The 24,133-nt window shown below is 40.9% G+C and overlaps 1 protein-coding gene across 1 annotated transcript; it reads right to left on the bottom strand.

The window, feature by feature from the left end:
• Positions 1-2,745: 2,745 nt before the first annotated feature.
• Positions 2,746-22,596, bottom strand: tmem170b (transmembrane protein 170B). The gene is made up of 3 exons (XM_034095252.1): positions 22,190-22,596; positions 14,455-14,625; positions 2,746-6,867 (listed from the first exon to the last, which is right to left on the bottom strand). The coding sequence occupies exons 1-3, from the start codon at positions 22,365-22,367 to the stop codon at positions 6,737-6,739; spliced, it is 480 nt and encodes a 159-aa protein (XP_033951143.1). The 5' UTR covers positions 22,368-22,596; the 3' UTR covers positions 2,746-6,736.
• Between the last annotated feature and the right edge of the window lie 1,537 nt (positions 22,597-24,133).

Consider the following 24,133-nt stretch of genomic DNA (forward strand, 5'->3'; position numbering starts at 1 on the left):
GGTTATATAGTGCAGGGCTAATTAGGGAAGTGGAAACGGGTGAGCAGGGGAATGAGAGAGTCAGGTGACTGAGACAGGCTGGAGACTCTGAGGGCATCTAGTGGAAGGATGGAAAATTGCAGTGCAATGCATAGACATACTGTATATTTGTTTTGGTTTTTATGGTGCAGAGGGGTTGAGTAAGTGAAAATGAGGGGGTAGGGACACAGATTTCGACACAACGTTTATATTGGTTTATATAAATATGCAAGGCAGGCACATATTTTCCAGAATAACAAAGTATATTTATGAACGAAAAACTATTTGATTACTTTGCTGATGGATTATATAAAATGTAAGTTTTCCTGAAATAATCAGGCTTATTCATTTGTTCCCAGAGACCACATTGTAAGTCAATGCTAAGGGCTTGGCAGATGAAATTGCAAAAACACAAACAGAGATAGATGTTTCAAATGCAGTTTGAATGGTAGAAATATGTTCAGTTTCTGACGTATCAATGTCTTCAGTCAAGCCAGCACATTTGTGGGTGTGTTTGAAGGAGTATGACATCAGTAGGCTTTCAGATGTAGGCGATTTCTGCGTATTAACTGATATAAAACATACATTTAACAACAGTGCATGAACAGAGCTGCAGAATGAGGCCTTTACATTTGCCTTTTCCAACATTCTGGAAGGTTTAGTATGACATATCTTCCCCAATGACATTTAAAATAAACTGCCAACCCTCTTTAAGGTTGGATAAGAGCATAAACAATATTGTCTCCTCTAAAATACGAATGCAAATGTTCCCAAGTTTCCCAAACACTCATCAAACAGCCATACATACCAAAGCCACTATCCCTGGCCGATTATGAATCAGCTCTGCTCTTCCTTTTCTGTCTCATATTATAATAACCCTACCGTTCCATAGATGCTGCTGAGTGGAAACAAGGAACACAATCCCCTGCTCTTCCTTATTAAAGAATAAAAATAACAAAAAACAACGTGATAAATAGTCAATACATTTATCCTTTTAAATCCACAAGCATGGTAATTAAATTCCATCATCGTTGTGAACACATTGTGAACACATCAGATTAGACAATTGGTTCTATTGAGATTTGTTATAGAGTGTAGGTTTTGAAAGGCCAGGGAGGAAAACACATCATTAGGGTGGAATAGCAGCGAAATGTCAAATCAGATAGGAGAATAATATCTGAAAAATGTTTTGTGTGGTCTCACAATAAAACGGTGAAAGGAAGTCCTGGCCCTGTCATTACAAACATGAAACAAATAACGTACTGGAGGCGTTTCTGGGAATGATACCACCAAATAAAAGTCAGCCAACTTCCTCACAACAAAGAACAATGTTTGCTTCTCTCTGATGTGGCTGATGATGATCCCCGTGCCACCAGGAGACGAGCCACGAATGGAGACGACGCCGCTTCTGACCCCGAGGACAATAGAAACAGAGCGGCAGTGAATAATAATGCATTCACCAACTGGGCTCTGTGTGCCAGCTTGATGCTGCTTTTGATTGCTTTCACAAAGGGGGCAAACATGAAAGGGAGAAACACTAATGAGGGTGATTGTTTCAATTCACAGACAAGCAGCCAATTCTGAAGCGTTTACAATTAAATCATTTGGATGAGTAATGCCACATGGATATGTTCTGATGTGGAAAGGAATTCAGTTTGAAAAGTAAAGAAGGTTCTGATAAGTTGTTTCCTTTTTTAATCCCTTAAGCATCCGTTTTAAAATAGATCATCTGATATCCTTAGCCATAAAATATCCATGTCTTAAAATGCCACAGATACATACTTGATTTAGTTTGGCTTTTAAATAGCATTAACATGGCCCATATGCAGGCATGAGAAAATGGCTCTATCTGGTAGAAAATAATAATATCTTAGATATAAGGCCATGGCTCTAGAAGTCAAGCCTGGTATAATAGTATGATTACATGCTGTAATGGATGTGGGATCAAAAAGTGTTTTTAATGGGTTTCAAGGGGCATATTTTTGTCCTTGAGGATGCGACTGTATTTTGGCTTAACACTTTATGACTTATTATACAAGTTGAGGTTAAACTTCTAAAACAAGGGGAAAAAAACTCCCAGTCTTAATTTTCACGATTACACAGCCAAAGTGATGGATAACATTCAAAAGCCAAAAATATCTATTGTGGTTGATAATGGGTACTAATTTAGTAGAATTGTCAGCAGCAGCTGCAGCATATTCATTGTGACTTTGAGAATGTAATAATAAACACAATGTTAAATTATGCTAATCACCGTTATCAGCTCCAAGGACAGACAAATAACCCCCAATTCAACACCTGTCATCTTTTAAGAAATCACTTCTAACAAACAACAGAAAATATGCCGAATACTCATTTTAAGGCTGATTGCGGTCGCCATCATGGCTGATTGAAGTCACACCACACAGCAGATTTGCTATTCTTTATACACAAAGCTGCTGAAAGAACTCCAATTACTCTGCTGAGTGTGGAACTTAATTTTAAAAGTTTGACATTACATACAAAAGAAACCGTCAACTTTTGCTGAGTTTAACTAAATTAAAAGAACATTTTCAGTGCTTAGCTAATTAAGTATTTCCATGTTCTCTCACATGAGTAATGATTGGAAAAAAGGGAGGAAGGGGAAAACCTGTACGGAGAAAGTGAATCAGCAGACAGAAACTGGAGGGGGAGGAATGATAAAGGACACAGCATGATGATAAAGAATTCAAAACTCCCAAGTGAATATACTGCAAAAAGATTTTTTACTCCAACCGACTGTTGAGTATTTACAGGAGAAACACTTTGTACATAAATAGGCAATAGTTATAAATATCAGCGGTTTGGCTGGTACAAAATTAAAAAAGGAACATATTGTACATATCTACAAGTGCCCACGTTGGGTTTTGTACAACATTGTCTCTTGTTGGATTGTCCGTATAGTCCCATTCACACGTTATCTGAGCACATGCATCACAGCGGGTCCACAGTAAGCGTCCGGGGGGGGGGGGGGGGATATGTGGCATTTGGACGACAGTAGACCAAAGGGGCAGCTTTAGTTATAAGCCTATGAAAGAGACAGAATTATTGAGCTGGGCGTCTCGCTGCAGTGCGATGGCATTTTTAAAAGTCTAGAGGGGTTTTTTAGTTGCTGGGTACCTCCTTGGATATTGCAGTACAGTCAGTTACACAGCCACTTTAATGGTGGCTGAATCACATAACCTGGAGCGGAGAAACACAGCACTCATCATCAGCGTTCACTGCGCTGGGTGTGAACCTAAATAATATCCAGTGGTTATTTTGTTCAAATCAGAGGACTTTGTACACTATGGCTATACACAGCTCAGGATGTACAGCAAGTGCACTCATTTAACAACCTTAGTCCATCATTTCTTGCAGTTTCATTGTCAGAAAAAAACAATGTTTTCCAACACATTTTGTAAGATGAGCTGATCTTCACAGCGTCACTCACAATAGGATCCTTGCCTTTTCGGACACTTTTGGGGTGCTTAAAACAATGTGAACACCTATGGAGGCCCTGAGAAGCCAACACAATACAAACATGTATGGTGATTCATTTTCTAGTCTGATCTAAACTGTCTTCTCTCCTGATGACGGGATGACTTAAGCAAAGATTAAATCATCTGTGAAACAGGTGGGTTTAAAACAAGTGTTGCCAGGATCAAGTGTTTGTTGTTGTCATACTGCACCATTACCTCATTTAAAAAAAGGACTCAAAGTGGCAGATTAGCATCAGAACTTTACTTCTAACACACGATATATTAAATACATCATGAATGCTTTTAGTTCTTATTCAGAAGAGGACTATGGTGGCTAAAAGCCCTAATAAATAAATAATAATTTACCTGCAAAATGTTTTTTTCATCCACATTTACACAAATGAAAAAAAGTGTCTTTGTAAATGTAGCTTTATGTCTCCGAAAAACACTATTTACAAAAATACCTGTGTACATATAAACCTTTTTTTCACCTGTTCCTAAGTAACAAACACTGAATAGTTTAGATCAGATTTAGAAAATGGATCACCAGAAATGTTGGCCTCTCAGGGCTTCCGTACAAACCCCTCTAATGAAAAGAAAGAACATTTTATTACACTACTCACATGCACAACCACATGGTCCGACACCAATTACAACACTCACATTTCTCCTCTGAACCACACATACACGCAAACATGCAGAAACCGCCCCACAAACAGCTTCACAGAGATGTCATTGATGTGGCAGCAGGTGATTCACCAGCAGCGACTCACACTTGGTCCCTGAAATTGAGCTAAAAACATTCAAGCAGGTAGCATGGGTAATGTGCAGAGCGTTCAGTGGACACAAAGGGGAGGGGCTCACATGAATTCTCTTTAAGATTACATTTTAATTTCTTGGGGGGATATTAGGACTTTTTGTCAAATGTTTGTATCAAAACACTCGGTAGAACTTTCATCATCTTTTTAAATCTACAATCATCTTTCAGGCATTTCGGTTGCCACTTCCTTTCTGTGCAATAGCGCCCTTGTGTGGGCTAAGCTGGTGCTGAAGGTGAGCTGTGTCAATTATATAACTCATAAACACACATCATTTACCTTTAGAGCTACGGCACACACAGATAACACATTTTTGTCAAATTCATTTAAATTGTGGTTTGTCTGGGGGACGAGCCAATGTGCAAATGTTTCTAAAAACTGAAAAAAATTAATCAATTTTTTGAATAAAATCAATTAAATGACACAAAGATAACAAATTAAGCGACAATAATGCTCCCGTACTAGATACACTGTTTTACTTTGGAAGTGCTTATGGGCCAAGTTATGAGCTTTAAACTTAAATAAATCAGTGTATCTATTTTCAGTGAGAAAACTCTTGAGTAAATACAGCAGGCTTCAAGCACATTCTTCTTTGCTTTCCCCAAAACAAGATTATCAGTGTCTATCATCACTGATACATTTATGTGTATAATTACTGTGATTACCGAATGAGGTCACACCAGAGTCGCATCATCGCACACTGTGCTAAAACAAGGCAGTTATTTTCAGTACAATATACAAAGTTAACATGGGTTGATAGAGAAAACAAAGAAAAGAGGAAGCCATAGAAGAATGGCCGTCTGAGCAGCAGAATCCGTCTGACCTTCTCCAGACAGGGGAGGGTCTCCATGGGGGAATTTATGCTGGAGCACTGCAGACAATGTTAGTAATACTACGGCTCCATTCCAACGTTATTACAGGAAATCTGGACTCACAGACATGGAATTTTGTATGAAGATGTGACTCTCGAGCAGCAAAACGACCCTTCTTAAAACCGATACATCTTAAAACCTGAATAAGATCAACCTGATCTTACACTAATGAGACCTGTATCAAACCTGCAAACACTTCTGAGGGCTTGTCCAGACCTTTCTGTTTGCTTTAAAGGAACATTTCAACAACTATTTAATTTCTTACTGAAAGTTACATTAGAGGTTTGACACTACTTTTATGTCCATATAGAAATAAATAGATATAAATATGAGCTGGAAGTAGTAGAACGTTAGCTTAGCTTAGCACTAATACTGGAAACTGGAGGGAAACAGCTAGCCTTACTATATTAAAAGAAACATATGCCAACAATCTCTTGTGAGTGCATATTTAACGTTCTATATCTCGTTTTGTGTAAGTGTAAAAAACAATACTTTGTATTTTTAAAAAGGGGTTGTGGCAGACTATTTCTTAGCTAGCTTTTCACTCCTTTAAGTAATTGTGTTTAGCCAAAATATATTCAGTCACATAACCCCTTTTAAATCTGCAAATTGTTGTTTTTAGACTAAACAACCAAGAGATAGAAGTTATATAGAAGTTACAATTCAAGCTTTTATGTGCTGCTTCCCAATATTACAGTCTTTATGCTATGCTAAGCTAACAACCTGCTCTCTATAGCTTCATGCTAACCGTACAGACGTGAGAGCATTATCTCTTCATCTAACTCTCAGGAAGGAAGTCAATAACTGTGTTTCCCAATGTGTCGCAATGTTCCTCTAACTCTTATCAGAGTTCTCGTTGGCACAAAATGAATCAAAACTTCAAACCATATCTAGTGCCTATGCTGGTTTTCTTATCCACGTCTTCTGATTTCACACGTTCTTACGCAAAGAGTGCAAAATGAAAAGCTGCAGATCGCTCTATATTGGATGATTCAGCTTTAAAACCATTTGAAGGAAAGGAATGATCATTGATACTCTGAACGTCGTGAAGACCGAGAGGTGAGGCTGATGTTCAATAATGAAGAAAAATGGTGTCATTGAGCAACTCTTGATCACCGAAGGATAATCAGATCATCATTACAGGTCTTGTCAGGTTTTTAAAAAAATAGTTTGTTTTCCCCTCTACATTTGCAACAGAAAGCCTTTATGAGTCAGTGGCCATGAAAGGCATCTGGATGTCCCAGAGAAGGCTTTTGGCACAACAATTGCTGAAACTCTGGAAACACCCGGAACATGGCTTTCAAGTCCAGAAGCTGAGGATGGCCGCCTGGTGCTGCTCTCTCACATGAAGACAGCCTCTGGAGAGCGGCCTGACTGTGGCAGTTACGGAGCACGGGCACCGGGGGGTGCCGTGTCCTGCTTCCAGCCCAAGGTCCAGAGCATTTCTGCTTCCTCTCCTTCCACACGCTCAGCCACCATAAAGTCTCCGACAGGCTCGATTCATTCTCATCTCAGAGTCTGTGCTTCGTCTCGTCCAGGGGGTTTCACTTCACAGAGTTGCCAGGATGCGTGAGAAGGAGATGATGACGGAGAGGGCGGTCTGGCCCACGCCGAACACCAGAGCCTCCAGCGGTGCCATGTCCTTTCCTGCCACGCGGTACACCCCCGACACCGCCGCGCCTGTGGGAGGAAGAACAAGCACATTCATCAGCGTTAATACACACTGCAAGTAAACAGATGGGTAGATTCACAAACACTATGGAGGAATAAAACTGCCATTCGAGCAATAGAACAGGATAATCTTTGTTGTTATTAGATTCGGGAACAATGATATGTTGCTGTGTGGTGAAGTAAGGGTAAAACAAATATATAAAATAAGTAATAAAAGCAGTAACAGTTACCATAAAATGGTCTCGGCCCCTTTTTATTGGTTTTCTTTTATTTGCTCAGTTGGAAAAGGTCTGTTCTTATTCTGTGTCCTTTAGGTACTTTTCAGTTAAATCCAACAAATACGGGAAATATGTATTATTTATACTTGTGTATTTGTTGGAAATGTTAGGATGTTCTTCAGTCAATGTTATTGTAATTTGTCTTGCACATGGAGGATGTTATTCTACTGTTGTATACCCCTAAGGGTCTGCTTGCAGGAATTTGCATCACAAAAGACAGTGAACACAGAGATGTTAGACATATTTTCAGATTCAGTTAGATTACATCATTATATATGTTCAGCCTTATTAAACATCCGCTTAGAATTAGCAGGAAAAATACCTTTTAAGTACAGATCTTGTCTGAGAATGATTTTAAAGTTTTCTCCGGTATCAAAGTAATCCAGTGGTCTTGTAGCTGTCTGTAAATTGTGGGTACAATGTAAACAAGAACAGCTAATGGATAATTGGGTAAACGTTTAATGTTGAAAATGAATGCAAATAAAGGCCTAGAAAAAAAAACTATAAAGCCGTTTTGTAACTTAACCTCACCCACATAATCCGTTTTACTCAGAAATTCGTCACATAACAGAATCAAATCAAGGTTTATTTATATAGCACATTTATAAACGATTTTTGGTCGAGCCAAAGTGCTGTACATATAATAACAGAAGCTAAAAATAGTCTAACGCTATACTTTATCTTGATTAAATTGTGTCGGCATTAGAGGGTTTCTTCTGTCAATACATTCCGATCAAATCACACCCACACACCCCTACAACAGTAAAGGAGAAGTTAATGAATTGTATGAGTTGATTGCTTCTTATTTTGCTGTAAAAAGTCATTTTAACTATTTGAAAACAAGTACCAAGATTAATATAATAATACATATATGTTGTCCCTAAAATCAATGAATAATCATGAGTCCAGACATATATGGGCAGCTCGCTCTTACACTACATGACCTTTCCTGTCCTTCTGCGTGGGCTCTGCCTCACTTTGACTTGAAGCCAGGCTGGTGTACACACAGAGGGTGAAAGTGTGTGTGTGTGTGTGTGTGTGTGTGTGTGTGTGTGTGTGTGTGTGTGTGTGTGTGTGTGTGTGTGTGTGTGTGTGTGTGTGTGTGTGTGTGTGTGTGTGTGTGTGTGTGTGTGTGTGTGTGTGTGTGTGTGTGTGTGTGTGTGTGTGTGTGTGTGTGTGTGTGTGTGTGTGTGTTCACAGTCAATAGTCTGCTCTCCCTGATCGCTGCACATTAATAATAAAGTGTATTTCTATGTTGGGGTCCAGCTTGTATCTATGATGAAGAGTGATTCATTGAGTTGAGCCAAGAAGAGCTCCTGCCCTACACTCAGATAGATTTAGGGCTATTTACACACCTTGGGATCATCACGCGGTGTTACAGTGATTGACACAAATATACACGGTGCATATATAACAGACAGACAAACAATAAGTGGAGTGCATTCAGATAAACAAATACAAAGAAAAACTAGATGCATTGCTGTTCCCATTTGTTCTACATGTGATTTTGCAGTACAGTACAGTTTATCAACACCAGAAAAATACAGTACAAATATTCTTGTTTATCATTATTATCATGATTTCTTTCCATTTTGCCCGACCTATGTATTCGTGAGACCCGAAATACTGTATATTTCTGAGATTTGGATTTTTGTAATGTGGGGCTCGGTGCCGAATCCGAATACTTTATGAGGTTCAATTGTTAACATAGGTTCAGGAGCATGGCCACGCCTAAAACTCCGCCTCAAACCACGGCCACCCCTATTTATATCCGGCCAAACGTCCGGCCACTGCTTGTCTCCATCCTCTCAACCCACCCTCCCTCTCCCTTCTACCCATACAGTTCCCCTTCCGACTCACACCGAGCGATACATTCATCCATCCCTTCTTCCCTCCCTCACCTCAACATCCCTCCATCCCTCATCCCTACAGCCCTCCATCCCTCATCCCTCCATCCCTCCATCCCAACATCCTCTGCCCGTCAACATTTATATTCATATACTGTATATACTAACATCTTAATTCCAGGTATTGTCTGGGGGCCCGTAATCAGCCCATGCAGATCATGCCGGAGACGGAACCCCCACTCTGAGTCTCCCACTGCACGGACCACAGCTCGTCCTCCCAGATCATCCCTTCACCCCCCTCACATCATTCACATGTCACTTCAATAAACGTACAAACATCACACTGTTGTGGCGTGGTTCCTGCTAGTGAAAGTGTTACCAACCAAAAGCTGGTAACACTAACCCTAACCCTTCCATCAAACAGGAACATGTGAATCAGAAATTACCCCTACATTTAATTCAAATGTACTGACATTTCCCCCACTTAAATTAGAAATATTATACTAAAAATATATATCATTTTAAAAATGATAAATGTTATATTATCTAGGCTTATTTATGTTAATGTTATATCAATATCTACATGGTCTCCATGTTCTGTAGTGATATAGGCATCCTGGACTTTCCCCAAAACGTTTTCAAAACTCTTATATTTATAACAATTAAAATGTGCCACACAGAAGCTGATATTTTTCAACCAGGAAATAGGCCGAAAAAAGGCACAGGGAAAACTAAAAAGCGTGCAAAACAAAAAATATAACCACAAATCACAGAGATGCTGATTTGCAATCAACCTGCTGGTTAAAGTAAAGCGGTTTACCTGAAGCACAGGCCCACTTAAGGTGGAATGACCTTTAAGGTGGACAAGCTAATCTCATTTGAATGCCAAGTGGCTTCTTGGATAATTTTCTGCCCTGAATGTGTTAAATCACTGGAGTGCCCTTTAAAGGCCCCTGTCATTTCATATTACAGTATATTATGATTGAATGGTGCATTAACAAAATAAATGAATGAGATTTGTCTTATTTGTCATTGGGTTTTTTGTCACTCTCCCCACCCAGCCTTGCAGGTAGCATGTTTGCATTAGTAATTAAACATTTCCAGTCGTAATGTAAATTTAAATTTGCAAATGTTAGTTTCTAGACTAAACAACCAAGAGATATATGTTCTTAGTATTTGAGCTTTCCATGTGCTGGTAGTTAAAAGCCTTTTCCCAATGTTACAGTCTTTATGCTATGCTAAGCTAACCACCTGCTCTCTGTTGCTTCATGCTAACCATACAGACGTGAGAGTGTTATCTCCTCATCTAACTCTCAGAAAGGAAGTGAATAAGTGCGTTTGCCAATGTGTCGCAATGTTCCTCTAACTCTAATCAGAGTTCTCGTTGGCACAAAATGAATCCAAATTTCAAACCAAATCTAGCGCCTATGCTAGTTTTCTTCTCCACGTCGACTGATTTCACACGTTCTTACGCAAAGAGCGTGTCAAACATTTACAAAGTGGAAAATTCAAAGCTACAGCTCGCTCTATATTGGATGATTCAGCTTTAAACCCATTTGAGGGAAAGGAATGATCATTGTCTGAACGTCGTTTTCAAATTTGTTTCCCTACTCCAACAATGGATAGTCCCAGTGGATCAACGTTTTTGCCAGGCTCTCCAAAGTGGAGTCATGTTATGAAAAAAGGCCGACGTCATGCCTCAGAGAAGGCTGCTGATAAACCAAGATTGCGCACTGTTGCTCCCGAGCGGAAAAATAAATCCGGTAACGTGCCTATTGTTGGCACCGGAGCTGCGGGCAACATCAAAGTGATCAAGACTAAGCTGGTGAGTGTTTTTGCTTCCAAGTTCTCACCAGACCTCGATGCTGAAACTTTGTGTGTGTATCTTAAAGAAAAACTTGGCCGTGAGGTTGCCTGTTGCCAAACAATTGGCACTATACACGGTAGATACGGTTCATGTAAAGTATCTGCTGAATGCAATGAGGTCAGCGAAATGTACAATCCGGAGATCTGGCCAGAAGGGGCATTTGTCCGGCGATATTATGAGCCGCGCAGAGCGGGAGTTATCGGCTCAAACGCTGCACCTACTGCGGGGGGAATGAGTGTGCCTGCTGGTGCAATGGGCACTCACTTGTCTCGCTAAATGACTATTCGGGTCTTGTCGTACAACTGTCGTGGCCTTCGTATGGGCCAGAGCGCAGGGGATAAAGCTCGCCGCATTGTAGTTGACCACCTTCTGGAGAACTGTGACATACTATGTATGCAAGAGACATTTTTAGCGAAGCAAGACTTGGAAAAACTGAACTCTTTCAATGATAATTTCCATGGGGCTGGGGAGTCTACTACTGACTTTGGCATGGGAATAGTCAGAGGAAGGATATCAGGGGGTGTGGCTATCCTGTGGAATAAGAACCTTGACTCATCAATAAATGTGGTTAGGCTTTGTGCCGACTGGTGCAGTTTACTCACAATGACAAGGAATTATTATTCTAAATGTGTATACACCCTATGAATGTCATCAAAATGAGGATGAATATCTAAATAGGCTTGCTTTAATTAATTCCTTTATTCAAAGCAATACTTCTTCTTGTGTGTATGTCATTGGGGATATGAATGCAGATATCTCAGACAGGAACTCTTTATTTGCCAAGCATATGGCTCAGTTCTGTCACGATAACAATTTTATATTGTCAAGCAAGGTGCTTTTGCCTGCAGATAGTTATACCTACATTAGCGAGGCCTGGCATACTACGTCATGGCTTGATCATTGTATTAGTACAGCTGATGCTCATGCTTCACTTGAGTGTATGAGCATTCTGTATGGGACAGCAACGACTGATCATATACCTGTTGCTATGTCAATAAATGTCGAACATCTACCTGGGCTAACCAGAAATGTAAATAGTGCTCAAACAGAAAAACTAGACTGGTCAACCCTTACAAAGGAAGACATTACATCCTATTATGCTCAGACGGATACATCCTTAACTAATATTCATCTACCTAGAGATGCAATTATGTGTAGTGATGTTAACTGTAAGGATGCAAAGCATAGGAGTGATATCTGCTCCATGTACAGTGATATAGTAAGTGCTCTGTATGAAGGCAGTAAGCCTTACTACAAAAGTAACAATAAGACTCATAACATCAGGCCTGGCTGGAATAGGTGTAGCATGAGTATCATGCTGAAGCCTGTGAAGCCACCACATCATGGGCTATGGCAGGCAGACCCAGACAAGGGTCTGCATTTGAGTACAAGAAGCTTACTAATGCAAGATGTATTAGTAAGCTATCCGCTTCATCTGTAAAAATGAGCAAGCCATGAGGGCCGATTCCATGGCAAAGAAGCTGCTAAGTAACAATGTTATGGATTTTTGGAAAGAAGTGAGGGCTATTAATAACTGCAAAATATCTCTACCATGCACTGTTGACGGAACATCTGGAACAGACAACATTGCGGAGTTATGGCGACAGCATTATAGTACCTTATTCAACTGTGTCCAAAGTGAACTGTATAGATGATATTGATAACAATGAGTCAATGGTGATAACGCCACATGAGGTGTGCCAAGCTATAAACAAGCTGTCGGACAACAAAGCCAGTGGTGTAGATCATATTTCTGCTGAACATCTTAAATATGCCAGTGTAAAGATAGCTCCTCTTCTTTCTCTCTGCTTTACTGCCTTTATGAGTCATGGCTTGTTACCAGACTCCATGCTGTCTGTTCTGTTGGTCCAGTTATTAAGGACAAAGCCGGTAAAGTGGGAAGCCTAGATATATAGGCCCGTAGCGTTAGCCAGCATACTGTCAAAAGTCCTAGAAAGAATTCTGCTGGACAGATTAGATGACTTTATTAACTCAACAGATAACCAGTTTGGCTTTAAGGCTAAACATGGCACTGACTTGTGTATATACGCCTTAAAGGAAATTGTCAACACATATAGAGGTAATAACTAATCAGTTCTTATGTGTTTCATTGATGCTTCTAAAGCCTTTGATCGTGTTAATCATAGGAAGTTATTTGTTAAGCTGAGTCAAAGAGGGGAGCCCAAATACATTGTGAGAGTTCTGGTCTACTGGTATGGCCACCAGACTATGCAAGTCAAATGGGGCAATAGGGTCTCAGCCCCATTTGGGGTTAGCAATGGTGTCAGACAAGGTGGATGATGTCCCCAGTTCTTTTTAACCTTTATACTGATGATCTGTCCGAGCGACTGAGAGCCTGTAATACTGGATGCATGATAGTAGCTACTAGTGAACCATATTATGTATGCAGATGATCTTGTTGTGCTGAGTCCATCTAGCGCTGGGCTCCAGCAGCTTCTTGCTGTTTGTTCTGTGTATGGTGTGGAGCATGACATCAAATACAACGCCAGTAAGAGTGCTGTCATGATCTTTAGAACCCAAGAAGATAAATGTCTTAAATGTCCTGATTTTAAATTGTCTGATATTAATCTTAGTGTCTGTAATAAGTTAAAATATCTTGGACACTTTATTACAGAACAAATGACAGACGATGAAGATATTTATAGGCAATGCCGCATGATGTATGCACAAGCAAGCATTCTCCTACGTAGGTTTGGTGCGTGTACAGATGGAGTGGAGATGTCTCTGCTCAGAGCATGTTGCACACCACTCTAAACGGCACACTGTGGTCAAACTACAGAAAAGCAAGTTTACGGAAACTTCAAGTAGCTTATAAGGATGCCATGAGAATATTGCTGAAGAGACCTCGATGGTCGAGTGCAAGTGAAATGTGTGTGGCTGCAGGAGTCAATACTCTACAAGCTGTTTTAAGAAATCTTATGCATAAATGTATTTGCCGGCTTAATGACTCTGATAATGAAATCCTCTTGGCCTTTTCAAACATAAGGTTTAGTACTACACGCTACCAATCGCAGCTGTGGAGACATTGGTATAGTTGTCTCTTTGTAGGACACTGATTTAAATTATTCTTAAACTATGAATTCTTTTTATGCTATGTATGTAATTTATTATATGTAATGCCTTGTCTTTTATCTGGACCCTGAGTCTGTAATAAAGTTTTCATTCATTCATTACTTATCTTAAAAGTCGTTACTTTTCTTGTGTGTACACACCTTGTTAATGGATCAAAAGCCACCATGTATCACCACATCGAGGTATTGAATTGAATCAAACAATCAGACATGTATATATATATATAATATATATATATATATATATATGTGTTTTCAATATCTCTCAGAGGTGCTTGAAGCTTCCTGTGCTGAATAAACCCAAAAGGAAGCTCAACAGGAAAACACAAGAATCTGAAATCCCTGTCAGCTCCGGTGTTCCTCTCTTTGACAGGAGTTAACACACATCCCGCTCTCGTTCCCTCCCTGTCACCTCCAATCTTCTTCAGTCTGACTGGATGCTGAGTTCTATTGAGGTCAGCCTTAAACCAAAAAAATTAAAAAGAGCGGGTGATGGAGAGGAATAGACTTACTGGTGATGACGCCTCCGGAGAGGGAGGCCAGGAACCCCACGCTAACCAGCACCAGGGTGATGAGGCGGCCCCTCTTGTGGCGCTGCAGCATGACCAACATGAGCAGCCCCACCGCCCCGTGGACGAAGAGCGAGGAGAAGAGACACCACAGGAACACCCAGTACCACATCTCTGACGGGGGGGACAAAACAGACTCAATAAACACAGAATCAACCTATTCAACTTTTTAGCAAGAATCCATTAACTATACACATTGGAGATTCAGAAATGTTTAGTAATCAAAGTCCATTTACTCTATCTACTGTATCTACTGTACTAAAGAAACATTTTGAGGCATTTGTTTTTACTTCTTCTGCAACTCTTAAGAGTGACACATTTTACTTTGTACTGCTAGAGTTTAGGATTGACCGATTAGAAGAAGTCAAAGCAACATTGTGGTATAATAAACACCATTTTGAAATAGCAATGGCTGTGAAAAAAAGGAAATATTTGACATTTCTACAGTTGCGGAAATTATACTGTAATGTATATGTATTTGTTCATATATTAATGTTTAAACCAGGCCTGGCATGTTTGTGTTGTTCTTTCAAAAATGTTTTACAAGGCTTCAAGTTAGAATATTCTACTGTGATTGAAGGTTTTACCAATTCAATACAAAAATACATGGATGCTATTTATTGTAATTCTTCTTCATCTCATTTAATCTTAACACGAAAGCCGGGCCTCCATGACGGAGCAATTAAAATGTTGATTTCATTCAATGTTATGTTGGTCATAGTGAAAACAAATGATAAAGTCTTGAAAAAATACATTGCAAACTCAACCGAAATCTAAATAATAGTACATTAAAAAAAGCCACAATTAGATTCATTTCACAATTCAGTCAGCCCTGCCAACGGTCAAATCAGACTAATCAATGGAGTGATTACAAAAAATAGGAGTTTGCCCACACTATTGGCCAAAATTCATGATACCCTAGCCTCTGCTGCATAGATTTTCACCTTCATTTAATCTGTGCTCACAAGTCCCCCAACGTTAAAGTAAATACAAAACTAAATAACTGCAGAGCCCCTGTCAGCAAAAAAAAAGTGATTATTCCTAAGGATTTACATCACATTTTCATATTCTCCCCTGGATAGGCACAGATAAAATAGGCGCTTTCACACCGGAGTACTTTTCCCAGAAATAGTTCCGATAGTTCCTGGGATGTTGCATTCACACGAAAAATATCTTTTTTTTTCGGGAACCTTTTCACCCCCTTTTTAGTCCCTGCTAGAGAGCAGGGACTTTCCTGGAGAGAAAAAGGTTCCAATTTCTGATTGGCTGGGCGAATTGCAAACCACGCCCCGTAAAACTCAGAAACGTTGTTGTGAAGCCGCCATTTTATTTCCTTGCATTAGCATTATTATCATTAGCCCAGCGCACCAACGGAGAGAGACTAATTTATGGCAACACAAATTAAAACGTGGGATCGGTGGAGGGATGAGGAGGTGGAGGGATGAGGAGGTGTCGGCGCTTCTGGCGATTTACCCGGGGCTTCGGGTGGCGATTTACTGCCACCCAAAGTCCCGGACTCCAGGGGGCTCCGGAACTTCGGGTGGCAGTATTCGCCGTGAAGTTGTTTGCGGCCTGCCAGTAAACCCAAAGCAGAAGAAGAAGAAGTGACGTCAGCGGCTTCATAAATTGCGTAATCCTCCCTCAGGGACTTATTCCGGTGTGAACGCGATTTACTAGATAGTTCCGGGGAAAGGTTCCGGGAACTATTCCTGGGAAAAGTACTTGGTGTGAAAGCGCCTATAGTTCCTGTCAAACTAATTCAGAGATATCATTTCTCAGAAAGAATGTTTTTCTGCAACCTGGGACACTAGACAAAACAGACTTTGTTTGAGAGCATACTGCAACTACAGATCAGGATGCAGAGATACTGTCTGAGCTGCACACGTCTGAGAGGGAGGATTTCAATCTACAGCCACCACAACATAAGTCAGGGCTCATCGAGGAGGCAGCCGACCGTGGTAATGGGACTGAGGTTGTGATGCCTCTGAGTGAGATTGTACACGAGCTGCGGCGAGGAGGACATTAGGCAATAAATGAAAAGTCCTGTCTGAAACAATAGCTTACCTTGTGGAGACAAATTCAACATTTGCATTGCTCGTAAAGTGACGGAACTATACATTCTGATTCTATTCAATTCACAAAATTCAAACAAATTGTCAAATTATTCTTAGAAAATGTACCATTGTGCTATCTTTACAAGTTATTTGACAAGAAAAAAAAAAGTGTCAGAGGTCATTCTGCTTATTTAGTATGTTGTGCCTCTACTGTGACGTGTTTTAATGCTTTAACGTTCAAAAAGGTCTTTATTTTTCTCATACTGGCTGTGCTGCAGCACCTCTTTTCACCCTCTGTCTGAAACCACAGCCCAGTCTGCTCTGATTGGTTAGCTGCCCGGCTCTGTTGTGATTGGTCCACCGCTTAGAGATGTCCCGCCCCTTAGCCTATCATGTACCTAGTGTTGGAGTGCTAGCTTTCTTTCTTTCTTTCTGGGCCCTGGCCTTGTCGCACTTTGCCAGCGAGGGGCCTTTCTTTGAACCACTGGCACCGTGGGAGCAAGGAGAAGCCAGCTGGCCATGAGATTATTCTAGAAGAAAAGCAATTGACGGAAGAAGAAACAAATGACCGATCCAGGCCTGTTTTGTTTGGATGTTGAGTTGCAAACAGGAAATGTGACATTGTTGTGTGGTGTAAATGTCTGGAGACTCAATTCTATTGCAAACTATTTCCCAAGCCTGAAGGGAGCTCTTTAACCTAGTTGTTCCACAGTTTACTGAGCGCCTACATCTAACTATTGATCCGCCAATCAGCTGTCGAGATGGATGGAGAGAGACGTGGCAGCTCGGCAACACAACGGCTCTTTGTCCCACACAACTGGCCCTGTCAGTCACATCGCCGCTGTCTCTCTTCAACCATCAGCCTCCATCCAGCAGGAGAGGAGGGAGACGTCTGTGACGGGACGGGGATATAACCGCCAGAGAGATGGATCTTTTCTATTCTGTTAATTATGCTTTTGCCCATCCTTCCTTCTCCATCCTCAGACCCGTGACCCAGAAATCAATCAAGGTCAAGCATCATTAATGTTGTCCATCCAATCGTTTGAATGTGTCCCAGAGGAGACAAGAGAGGAGGCTACAGGATGGCCTATGCTATCCTAAGCTAAGACGAACGCTGCAACTAATTATGGTTTTTATTATCAGTTAGCAATTATTTTTCTAGTTTCAAACAATTGATCTACAAAAAGGTCAGAAAATACTGAAAATGTCCATCCCTGTTTCTCAAAATCAAAGTTGATGTCTTGTTTTTTCAGTCCAAAACCCATAGACGACATATAGACATTTGAATTGAACTTAACACAGATGTATTTAAAACTATTGAATGGAGGCCTTTCCTTTAGGTTAGGTCCTGGTATGGTTGTTGCTGGCACCAAAGAAAACATTTAGAACAATTTAAAGAGGAGTTATACATGCTCGTCTCAGGTTTCAAAAACTGCTACAAAAATGTCACACGAGTCCCTTTAGCCCAATGGGAAGTACCCAGAGACACCCCGCCCTGCTCCATTAGGATCCCTCATCAGGTCCCAGTTACACAGGCCGAGCATCTGTCGTCCAACTTAAGCCTGAACGGATTATCGTGACGGGAGCATGTGGGGCCATAGGAGGACGTGTTCACAGACCTCTGTCCTGTCCCGGGACCAGCACCACTGGAGTCCTGCACCACCTACTTTTAAACTTTTATGTTGCTTTTACACATCTACGCACAAATTGTACTTATTATTCAAATGTATCTGAAAGCTACAGCGTCCAGGTACTTTTCAAAATTAAGATTTCTACGGTGTCTCACCAAATGCGCTACAACGGCCCAATATATTTAAAAGAGCAACGCGCTGCAGCTTCAGAAACGGTGCAGATATAAAAACACAAGTCTGCCAAAATACATGCAAATGAAGAAACATCTTCACCAACTTGACCACACATGCGTAGCATTTAGAATACATTCGTCAGGGTTTACTTAAAGCGCTGCATAAACAAAAGAAAGACAACAGAACGCTGCAAGTTGGCCTCTCTGTCAAAAATTGGAAGCAAGAATAATAATCATATTTGACTTTAAGGGAGTCTGTTAACATAACTCTGCATTAAGGAGGCGTTGGAGGCTCCAGACTCAAAGTGGAAAACGTAAGACAACATATTGGTGGAATAATAATTTTCATTTACCTTGTAAACCAGTAGGAAATGTGTCTTTTTCTGAATTAATTATTGTGGTCATTGCTGATAATAATATAAACATTGCACCTTAATTCTGAATGCATGACTTGTGATGGATTATTATAGCTAAATAAAAGTATTACTTTAACTTAATTCAGATATTCATACAGCAACTTTTAGTTTGTAGGGGGGCAGAGATGGAAGAAGTACTCAGATCTTATACTGAAATAAAAGTAGAAGTACCAGATCTGCAATCAAAGTGTTACTCAAGTAAAAGTAGAAAAGTATTGGCATCAAAATATAGAAAATAAAAATAGAAAATACCCAAAAGTTAAATGACTTTTTATGCAGAATGGTCCATTTCAGACTAATACAAGTTAAATGTTTTGTACATTTACTTAGTTACTTGACACCACTGGGGGGGGGGGGGCTGAAACTGACATTCAATAATAAGAATAAAATGTCAGTAAAAATCTTTTTTAGCAGATAATTGGGACACAGTCACCTTCCCAGCCGGATGCAACGATAATGTAAAGTTTTAAACTAACATATCAATGCTTAAACGGATTTCTGTCGCACTACTGGAAGAATTACACCCTTGATGTAATGTGAGGTTTACATGATCACTAGTGGGAGAAAGTCTGCAGGCCGAAATGTTTTGGTGAATAAACATGGCTGGTTATTAACTCCAGCTGATAGAAATGACTCTTGGCAGGTCATTGTTTCCAGTTTAGCAGATGCTGGAAGGGGACATTAGCGCAGGTTGTCACAGCTCAGAAACAGCACCTACTGTATGGGGTGCTACACTCAAGTGCTGTGTCATGTTCAGAGATACAAAAACAGTCACATCACAGCATTAACTTCTGCTAATCCGCAACAACAGCACAAGGTCTTTGACCGCACGGTAGCTCTAGAGCTCGCCGGTCAACACTGAGGCATTAAAAAGAGCCGGGTACCATGTTTTTTTGGTCACTTGATAAGAGGTCTGAGTTTCTGCATGAGCACGCAGGCCGCTGCAGAACATGAAGCAGTCAGAGAGGCAGGGCTGCAGGAGCTCATCCATGAGGAGGCAGAATGATGGATTTGTGCCGGTCCACAGGGACTGAGGGAGGTGAGGTGTGGCCGGCTGGTTGTGATAAAGCTGGAACTGAATTTATATTTTTGTCCCAAACACGGTGCTGTGAATCCAGCAGTCCCTGCTCAATAAAAAAGGTTTGCAGTCAGTGTCGCTCAGTTTTGGACCTCCCTTAGATCTGAGGAATTACCAAACATCTTTATATTATTAATCTTAGCCCAATGTTTAAAAAGCTGTTTCCAATAAAGGCTTTGAGGCCAAATGCATTGATTGTGAGTCTCTTGCAGACCTATGGGGGGCAGTGGTACAGGCTGTCAATACAGGTCGGCCTATTACAACAAACATTTGTTTTGGGACGTATTATCTTCTTCAAAGTAGTTATAATAAAAAACTTGGATGGACCTTGGATTGTTTTTTTTGTTTTTTTAAGTAAAACCAGATAACTTTGCAACGTTTTCGCCTCGTAGGGTTTCCAATCATTATTATTGGGATGCTATCACAATCACAACCGGATCCTTTTTTTGTTTCCTTATTCCTGGGAATAGCAAAGACCTTATGCTAAATACGAATAGCTCCTATAAGCTACCATGGGGAAACCAAAGCGCTATCCTCTTTCTGTTTGTTGCACTTCCCTTGTGCCTTCAATTGAGCCCTCATTTCCCAGGCAGATTGTACACAGAGGTAAACAGTATTGCATCGTTAATGCAAGGACTCAACATAAGGGCCAATTCTTCTACAACCTTTGGGTCAATCAACATTTACTTCATAACACAATAAGTGAAATCCAAAAATGGTCTGTTGCCACCCACCTTTCTTCACACAGTTCCATTCATCTGTTTGAGTATGGTTAAAAAGTGATATTTTAAAACCATGGCAACATGACACAAACACCACAGTACGTATGTGTGCTATCTAACCATGCATAGTTTTCGTCGTTTGTGTGAACCAACCCTCTTCATTTGACCTTATAGAAACATAAAGCTTGTCAGAATACTGTACGTCATGTTTGCAAGCCATAACCCAAATGATGTTCCTTTTATGGTTTGCTGAAGGGAAACTGCTGCAAGCACACAAATCATAAACAGGAAATCCATTTGCTTAAAGACAACTCCCACGGGGGCCTGAAAGAAAGGGCAAAGGGGATTGATGTATATCAAAAGTTGATATGTGCTTCTGGAGAAACATAGGTCTACAGACGGGGTCGTTCTGTGCACCCTGAGTCCCACTCCTCACAGCTGCAGCTCTGCTTCCGCAAACTTATACACGCTCTGCAGCTTCCTGCTGACTCAGCACCTAACTTCTTCTTCTTTTTTTTGTTCGAGCTTAATGTGTCTCTCAACACAAGATGTCAGCTGCATTTCATAAGATGGGTCTGTGCCAACTCTGCATGAACACATGTCCGCCCCGGCTCCACTCTCACTCTGCAGGGAGTGATTCAAGAATGTCTATAATGTTCTGTTTCAGTCACTGAGCAATCCTGTCGTTCCTTTATACATCTTCTCCTTTTGTTTACCCTTTATACATTTGGCGGAGAAATAATAATTATGTTTGAATGCAGATGGTGGACGGCAATATTGTGCTTGCTGAGGATGTTGGGCCTGCCTAGAGGAAGAGATAAAATGCCCTCACCCTGCTTTTCATGCTCCTACTTTTTTTTCAGTTGGACATGACTGTGTTTCGACCCCTGATCGTTTCCATGGAAGCTCCTTAACACACGTCAAGGTGTGAATCATCACCTTTGCAACATCCTTTTTATGGTGAAAGCCTTGTCAATTAAAAGTTGTCATCTCCCTTACAGCTATCAGCCCATCACGATGGTACAACCTCATAAGGTGTGTCAAAAGCTTCTATTGCCTAGTCCTACCATTCAAAAGCACATAGGTAAAAGCATGGATTTTCACATCAGCCTCATTGTTTCTGGACCACCCCAGACAGATGCCCAGAGAGTTGAGGATGCTGCCTCTAATTGCCCCTTGATTACTGGACTGCGAGACAAAGGGAGGAGGGGGAGGATATGGGAGGGAGGGGGCGACACTTCATTTACTACACAGTCAAGGCGCATACACGCAGCACAAGGATTAATTAGCTGCATGTTGTGATCACTTCCATGTCACCCACTGTTTCTGCGCGCGCGGACAGAGGAGTGGCATTTTTCATTGTGGCCCAACCGGCATTCATTAGCTCTGGATGGGGCTGAGGTGTTACAGTTGCCTCCCTCGTTTATGGCCAGAGCTCTGCCCTTTCTGTTCAGTAAGCATGTGAGGTGAAATATTACACACGTTGGCTATTCTGCTATAAAATGGACGCGCCTACACAACTATAGCCTACAATACATGCTGAGGGTGAGGGTATGTTTGAGAACAGCTGAAAACACAATTACGGCACCTTGAATTCCGCATACCTGTGAGGTGCTGCAGCGTCGTGCCTTGCACCCAAAGGCTCAGCACTTGCTGCACCGACAGATTAACGGAATAATCCCGGTTCGTTGTCATGTTCATGCCGCTGCTGCTGCCGCCGCCGCCGCCCGGGTTCGCACCCCTCTTTATCGAATAGCTGTACTTGGCTTTAGACGAAGGCATGGAGGAGACCGGGGGGGCATGGGATGTGTGAGGCGGCTCTCCCCGGCGCAGCTCGCCTCTACCGGTGCCTCTGCTTCGGCTTGACGTCCGTCTCCGCTCCGGTAAGGGAAGGGCCGCTGGCTGGTCGCTTCATCCTCGGTGGTGTCGGTGTTGAGGCCATGATGTGGATGGCAGCGCAGCGCAGGCAGACGCACGGTCGACTCGTCCAATGTCGGCTAGCCCGGCTACATAACCCTTAAAGGGCCAGTAGCTGCTTTGAGGTGGGGGGGTTACCAGTTACGTTGACACATTGCCGGTTTGACGTCGCTTCATGAATGGGAAGCTATTAGTGTGGTGATCCACAGGCTATAATAAAAAAAATACGAATAATATTCATCCTGACTCCATTTTATGTATATAGCCTACCTAGTTATCAACTGTTAAACATGGTTATTAATGTTATTGTTTTACAGTTTAACTGCTTTTAACTGTTGGCTAGCTGTTGAGCAGCCTAACAATGTGGTTGCTAAGCGACCAAAGGAACCCTTACTGAGAACAGTCTGCCACAAATACATATATTTCAGATATATTTATATGAAATTGTACATAGCCTACACCATTCATAAATGCAATGTAATATTTAATGCAATGGATTTCTTGGAAAAAATAGAAATAATGAATGCAAGCCACTACCGGGGTGTTGTCCGTGACGACAGATGGATGCAGGGAGCTTTCCATGGTGCTGATTGGCTGAGCCCAAAACGCCTGATGTAATAATAAATAATATGATAGGATGGATGAGATGGATGAGAATGAGAGCAGCAGGGCACAAAGGGATGCCAGTCTTAGTGGCAGGTTATAAGTGAAGTACATAAGCCTTATTGAGAGATACCCAACAGTAGATTTTTTTCTCAGTCATCTCCAGTAGGATTTAGACTAAATCTAAACACAAATGAAAGCTTTTTAAAACTGTGTGAAGTTTTACACGTGTCTGATATTGTTTTCTCACGTTGTTGAGCATCATAGAATGTGAAAGAAAAGTTGGATGTGAGAAGCCGGGGAGGAACCTGAGTGTTATGTAGATACTGAATGTTCTGGAACATTTCTCAGAGGTATGGAGTATTTTAAGAAGTGTCCCAGTTCAGAGGTATGAGGGCGAGTTATCTGACATTTGACATCTTTTGTAGAATTGTTTTCTTAATTCAAAGGTTAACAGAGTTGGTTTAAATAGCTGCTGGTCCATGAGGGAATTACTGCACGCTCACATCCCTCTATAAGTTGAGATATTGTTTTAAGAGGCAATCATATACAGAAACATTTAGTTTTACAGTGTAGCAGTATGCGGCAAGGTATTGTTATATGAAGGTTTCCCTTCCTTGTTAAAGATTCTGAACTTTGTAATGAATTCGTCCTGCCATATCTTGGAATGTGTTACTGAAATACATGATTCTGTGTCATGTAGAATCATGTACAGTATTAGGTAATATAATTCCTAACTGTTTCTATGATTGTGCAATGATGAATGAATATGTAAAATATCAAATAAAACAATAATTATTTTTTGAACATATGAAGATTTAATTCAAAAACTCAAAGGCTATTCTTAATATGAATAAACCACACCAGGGCTGTTCATACTCCCTTGGGCGCACAACAACAAAAAACATGATTTATTTTTGCAAATGATATATCTTCATATAGTTATTTTTGTTGGGAAAGCATTTTAGCAGAGTTAAGAAACGTGCTGAAAGTTAAATAAAAAATAATGAATGCTTGTAATGTTGTAA

This window comes from Pseudochaenichthys georgianus, chromosome 11 (genome assembly GCF_902827115.2).
Source record: "Pseudochaenichthys georgianus chromosome 11, fPseGeo1.2, whole genome shotgun sequence".
Taxonomy (NCBI): Eukaryota; Metazoa; Chordata; class Actinopteri; order Perciformes; family Channichthyidae; genus Pseudochaenichthys; species Pseudochaenichthys georgianus.

What these genes read in the sequence shown, in the direction of transcription:
- tmem170b (XM_034095252.1), bottom strand. Translation starts at nt 22,367, where the DNA reads ATGCCTTCGTCTAAAGCCAAGTACAGCTATTCGATAAAGAGGGGTGCG. An exon ending in GACGCTGCAGCACCTCACAG is followed by an intron (nt 14,626 to 22,189) that starts GTATGCGGAATT and finishes CCCCCCCGTCAG; the next exon opens with AGATGTGGTACTGGGTGTTC. An exon ending in CTCCGGAGGCGTCATCACCA is followed by an intron (nt 6,868 to 14,454) that starts GTAAGTCTATTC and finishes TTCCTCCCACAG; the next exon opens with GCGCGGCGGTGTCGGGGGTG.